This window comes from Zingiber officinale, chromosome 5A (genome assembly GCF_018446385.1).
Source record: "Zingiber officinale cultivar Zhangliang chromosome 5A, Zo_v1.1, whole genome shotgun sequence".
NCBI lineage: Eukaryota > Viridiplantae > Streptophyta > Magnoliopsida > Zingiberales > Zingiberaceae > Zingiber > Zingiber officinale.
In genome coordinates this window covers 21877347-21883633 of record NC_055994.1, presented here as the reverse complement: position 1 = coordinate 21883633, position 6287 = coordinate 21877347, and the positions used below count along the sequence as shown (strand labels likewise).

The following is a 6287-nucleotide window of genomic DNA, read 5'->3' as shown; positions in this document are numbered from 1 at the left end:
CAATTATTGACAGTTGCTTTCACTGCCACCGGTTGCCGTCGCCGACTATCGCCTCCGTTAAAGGTATAATGGTGACCTTCGATATAGATCGCAGGATATTTTTATTATTTTATAATAAAACAAATTATATTTTTTATAAAGAATATTGAACAGTTTAGAGTAGGAGAACGTTCACTACACATACTTTTCAAATAATTGACAACGATGCTTTTTTTTTTTTTTTCTTAGTGCTCACAACACCCCCTTCCCTCTCCCCTTTTAAATTACGTTTTTACCCCTTTCTTTAAAATAAGAAGTTATTTTATTCTAACTCCTTAACTTCTAATTTTTTATTTAATTTTATTTTTTTAATCATTTTTTTTATCTTTTATAATTTTTATTTTGATGTATAATTTTTAGACTTTTAAATTTTTTTACAAATAATAATTCCTAAAATCTACTATTAAAAAAAATTAAAGATTACAAAGATTGAATCCTCTATCCTTAATATCACCTATCCCTGTATTCCCCTCGTCGCCCTAGCCCATCCCAGTGGTCTCCGGTCATCGTCTCGATCAAAACTATATCCTAGAAGGAAAGTGAACACAGTCGATCGCCATCGACGCGATCGGTGCTAAAATCTGACCGGATCTAAACAGATTTTCCTCTGCCGTCGATCTGAGTCCCTGTTCAGATTCAACCGGATTTCAACTCCAATCGCATCGGTGGCAACCCCTGGATTCACCTTCCCCCTAAGATATAGTTATGATTGGGACGGCGACCGGAGACCACCGGTGATGGGCTAGAGTCGACGAGTGAGACAAGGAGACAGAAAAAATTAAGGTCAGAGGATCCAACTTAATTGCTTCTCTCCTTGCCATGACAGTACCCCTTCTTTCAAATGACCTTTATACCTCTCTTTTTTTAATTTAATTTTTTTGAACAATTTTATTTATATTTTTTCATCGAATTTTTATATATATAAATTTTAATTTTAGATTTAATCAATTTTGTTTTTATTTTGATTTAATTTTAAATTTTATATTATTTTTATTAATTTCATATATATAATCTACTATTAAAAAATACAAATATATAATAAAAAAGTATTAAAAAAAATAAAACTGATAAAAAAAATAATCTTTTGTTTTTCTTTAAAAAAATTTAACACAAACGGATAAAAAAAATAAAACTGATAAAAGGGCATAAGAATAATTTTTAAGATGGGACCGGAGAGGGAAAAGTGTAGGTGGGAAAAGCATGTCTCTTTTTTTTTTTTTTATCAAAACTAACATAACCGTCCAAACTTTAAAGACTAGAAAATTGTTAACGAGACTGAGATATCTAGATATTACATCGCAAAATAAAACCTGAAGAATGAATAGATGGTTGTCATCTGCTAAACTAACTCACCATGACAATTTTCATCTGTCTCATTATTTGAGAAAAAGGGAAGATTGAAGGGCATATGGGATCCTGCTAAAATCTTTCGATGGAGCTTTGGTCTACTCGTTCAGTTCTTGGGTGACACCAACTTCAGCAGGACGAATTACTCGATCATGCAGCGTATAGCCCGACTGATCCACAATTGAAATGTATAAATTCAATGAAACTAGAGAGTCGAGTTAAACTATGGAAAACTGTTTGTGGAGCTTTCTATTTTCAAAAGAAATCTACAGCAAAGGATGAGATTGGTTACCTTCAAGACAGCAGCGACAGTGCCAGGTGGTCTTGTCGTATCTGGGACTTGGAAAATTGATGAATGCCTGTGTGGGTCAAATTGCTCATTTATCGGATCAAATTTCGCGACTCCGAACTTACTAAATACCTGGATGAGAAAGTGTCATGAGCACAATGGACAAACAAATGGAAGATCAGTAGCAGTCTTGAAAAGGCAGGCAATCGAACTTGCCTCAGAAAGCTGTTTATCTGTCAGTTCGACACCCTCGAGTAAAGTTTTAAGAAGTGGCACAACTTCAGTGGAGCATTTGGATGTGTCTAGTTTGGTGAAGTGCTCCTTGACGACAGACGAAGCCCTTGTCAGATTGTCGGCCACGTCCAAGAGGCTCATAACAAAGCTCTTCATTTGAATGGTGAAATCAGAGTCAGAAGTCTATTAGAACTAAAAATACATAAATCAACAAAGGGTGACTGTATGTGAATAATAAAATGAATCAGGGCATACCTGAATCGAAAACTTCCTGGAGTTCTCAGCTTCGCGCTTTTTTCTTTCTATGATATTCTCAATTTCAGCATGGCAGCGTAAAACTTTATCCTGCACCTCTTCGAGTTCTTTGACCTTCAACTGATTTAATTTTTCCTTTTCAACTATTAACTTAACTAATTCATCCCTGGAAAGTTCAGGATCTCCATTGAAAAAAAATGTGAATCTTGTTCAGTATTCTTCCTCCTCATTGCAACAGCATAAGATGTGGAATCTTGAGATTCCAAACTTTAAACAGTTTGGATGTTTTAAAAAGAAAACTCACCAGGAGATATTTCGATATCACTACTGTTTCCAAATTCTAATGTATCATATAGGTTTGTTTCATCAATCGGCTGAGGAGATGCCGCTGATGAGAAACCAAATCTTTGTAATGTAGTTGTGCCAATTGATCTACTCAACCATAAGTTTGAGTGCAAAGGAGCAGGCTGCAACAGGGAAAAACACACGAAAAATATATATTTAGAATTTTACTACCAAATTAAGCAATAAACATGAGGCGCCAACATGTTCTACACAATAACCATTATCATGATAAGTATGAAAGAAAAGGAACTAACTCTTATCATGATATGCAAGAAGCATCAACATGCTCGATCCAATAATCAATATCATGATTGTAAGAAAGAACTTTGACTTTGGAACTAGAATAATGCCAAAAAAAAAAAAAATAGTAGTTTCATTGTGCTTCTCTTTATATAATATATAAAGATTACCATGAACTAAACATTTGTATATTTCATTGCAAAATTCATCAAACAATACGTATTCATATGAAATAGTTATTATAGATTCATAAGCAATAGTTAATCATTCATTCAAAGAATCAGAGTCCAATATCTATTTCTTATTGGTGCAGTTGAACACCAGAAGTCCATTTAACTAATCATGACCGAACAAACTATTCAAAGCAATTTTCGGATCACCAAGTGAGCAGAAGCGGTAAATGATGAGCCACAAAGCATTAGAAGAGAAAATTAAATAAACAGAACAGTAGATCAATAAATTAATCTCAGATGATATTCACAATCTGTCACCCGGCCAGAAATCACAATATGCGTACATCAAGCATTCACCAACACAAAAGCAACGATTTGAAAAGTAAAGCCGGAACCAAGCAGCAATCCCTCACCCTGTTCAAGGGAAGAATGGCGGAACCTGCAGCGGGTTCCCCGAGCAGTGAAAGCCGTCGAAGCACGACTCCATCGAGGAGGCGGTAACGGAAGGAGCCCCTCACAGACCGAGAGAAAACCCTTGAAGCCATGGATCATCCGACGAACCGAGATTGATAAAGAGTGCGATCGATCCATTATATAGTAGAAATCAGGAATGCGGGTCGGCTTGGGGAAGAAGAAACTCATAAATCTTTATGCACTTAAGCCCAATAACTATCTGAAATCACATTTTTACTCGGAAATTTGATTCTAAAAATTATGTTCATTAAAAAAACAAAACTTCCCATGTTTCTTTTGGATCACGCTTCGACCTAGCACGAGTCAAGCTCTTGCTATCTAGGTCGACCAAGTGTCTAGGTTGGGCATGACCCATGATGCAAGATCAAACTTAAATTTAAGTGGTTAGAAATATTTCTAATAGTAAAAACAAAATTATGATTAAAATATAATATTGTACATAAATTTTATTTTAGAATCATAAAATTAATTTAAATTTTTTTAAAAAAAATATTAATGTTTTTTTTAATTCTGACTTTTTTTTAAAATTTTAGTTTTAAAAAAGTTCTTATATATTTTTAATAAATATTTAATAAATTTTAAAATATTTTGCATCAAGTATTAATCGGGCTCATACTGGGAGGCTGAGGGAGACTTCAGCCTCCTCTAACTTGATTGTCGTCCACTAGTAAAAATTGTGGGACTACTTTTATAGCTCTCCACAGATGACAGTGTTAGCACCGGCCCATGCCTAGCCCACGGCATTGACGGCACGAGCCACAGCATACCTCATTCTCTGGCAAAGGCTGTTGGTATCGGAGGAGAAGGTTGCTTTCTTTTTTATTCTTTTTCCCCCTGTGTGTGTCTTTTTTTGATAATTTTTTTCACACAGACCAGACAGCACATCTAGCCAAATGGTCCAAGTCAAATAGGAAAAGAAAAAAATTCTTTACTTAGTTGTGATCCCTCTAACTAAATGATTCAAATGGTCAAATCCTCTCATTTCTTCCTGAATCCTATTCTTCTTCCTCATTTTTTTTAGTTGTGGGTCCCTCTAGCCAAATGATCCAAATGGTTAAATCCTCTCATTTCTTCCCGAATATCATTCTTCTTCCTCATTTTTTTTTCTTCCTAAAGGCTGAAACCCTAACTATCATCCACTCCAAACCTCTAACCCCCATCTCCTGTAAAATACCGAAAAAAAGGGCAAATCACCATAAGAGAATTTTCCGGAATTTTTGAAAACTTTTCGGAAATTTTTAGTAACTCGGATGACGAGTTTACGGGGATAAATATTGGGTCCCGGGAAAGTCTGTTTAGATTACCCCATTTAAACGAGGAAATGTTTGATTTTCCTATTCTTTTTTGTTTCCCCCTTTTTCTTCATTTTCGTCGTTTCCTTCTCCCCTTTCCCCCGCATGCCCTCCCCTCTCGACGCTGTACCCTACCTCTCACGCCGATCTGCCCCAAAACCGCCACGCGACGGTTTCACCTTCCCTCGTGCATAAAACCGTGACCAAAGAGAAGTTGACACTTCTCTTCCTCCTCTTCTCCTGATCCCCACTGTTTGATAGATCGTTTGGAGTGATAGGAGGGGGAGGGTGAATATCGCGCTTTTTAAAACTATTCTTTTCTTTCAAATCAAAGTCGTGCAGCGGAAATAAAAAAGGAGACAAAGTATTTTACTTCGTTCGGAGTCTAGCTCGACTTCTACTCGAAGGCCCACAGTCCTTGACCACACCGATGGGCAAAACACTAAAAACCTTTTTTCCGAATTCCTCGGAAAGAAGCGAATCGTACAGATACAAGAATGTTAAGATAGTAGCATACCTACTATCTTATGTAAATTAAGTGCAATAAAAAATAAGTATACTGACAATAAGATTTGAAAGACGAAGCTTGGTCGACACGAATGAAGTTGCTTGCTGAAATCGTAGGCGTGAGCAGCTTGCAGAAGAGCACCAGAATTGATTCGAAAGTTCTGTCACAACCTCTGACTTCGAGCACTTTTTATAACTTTCTTGAGCGTTCGGTCGACCGATCCCTCTGTTTGGTCGACCGAACCCTACTCCATTCCTTCCTTGCCGAAACAGAAGCTGGCTTGATTTTTTGTAGTAAATGCTCATAAATGGTTCGGTCGACCGGACCTATTTTTCGATCGACCAAACAGTCTATTTCCCTGTTCGTCGAAATCAGCCAAGATCTTCATTAATGCCACAATTAATTCTGATTGGATCAGTTGACCGGTCCTCCGGTTCGGTCGACCGATCAGCCCTTTTTCCCTTTTCTGCTGATCGCTGCTGATGAGCTGTCAAGTGCTGAGTCTTCATGGTTCGGTCGACCGATCAGTCTTTGATCGGACTCTGATCTGATCTGTTCTGAGATGTTAGTTGCTTTGTATTGATCTTGTTCGGTCGACCAAACCTCTGGTTCGGTTGACCGATCTAGTCTGACCTGCAGCACAGTGTTAGAACAAAAACTTCCTGCAATATAGATGTTAGCACATAGCATAATAATGAATGAGTAATAAAAGAACAGTAGAATTGTTCTTGATCTCAACTTGGAAACCTTCCCGGTTTCTTCAGTTGGATCAGCGACCTAGGGTTGTTCCCTTCTAGAACTCGACCTCACAGTCGCTCCTCCAGTTTGTTTACCTCAACCCACCTGCCAAACTTTGATCCTCCAGATCTAGTTTGGACTTTTTACTCAGCCTTGATTGGCTCCTCAAGACTTTTCCTTCGATCTTCGGCCCTCTAGACCTCTCGATCATACCATCAAGCATTGGGTCCCCTTGACCTGCTTGGATTTGCACTTGGATTCCACGATCTGCTAAGATTTCTCCGCCTAGCCTCTAGCTAGGGCTTTCTCGGTTGAGTAAATATCCTGCACACTCAGTCAACTTGTTAGATCAC

The 6287-nt window shown here is 37.5% G+C and overlaps 1 protein-coding gene across 1 annotated transcript; it reads right to left on the bottom strand.

Annotated features, from left to right (window-relative positions):
• Positions 1 to 1251: 1251 nt before the first annotated feature.
• LOC121982680 (grpE protein homolog 2, mitochondrial-like) lies at positions 1252 to 3488 on the bottom strand. Its single transcript, XM_042535798.1, has 6 exons — positions 3336 to 3488; positions 2469 to 2631; positions 2165 to 2346; positions 1892 to 2059; positions 1679 to 1807; positions 1252 to 1556 (listed from the first exon to the last, which is right to left on the bottom strand). Exons 1-6 carry the CDS (start codon positions 3465 to 3467, stop codon positions 1485 to 1487), a joined length of 846 nt encoding a protein of 281 aa, XP_042391732.1. The 5' UTR covers positions 3468 to 3488; the 3' UTR covers positions 1252 to 1484.
• Positions 3489 to 6287: the final 2799 nt, after the last annotated feature.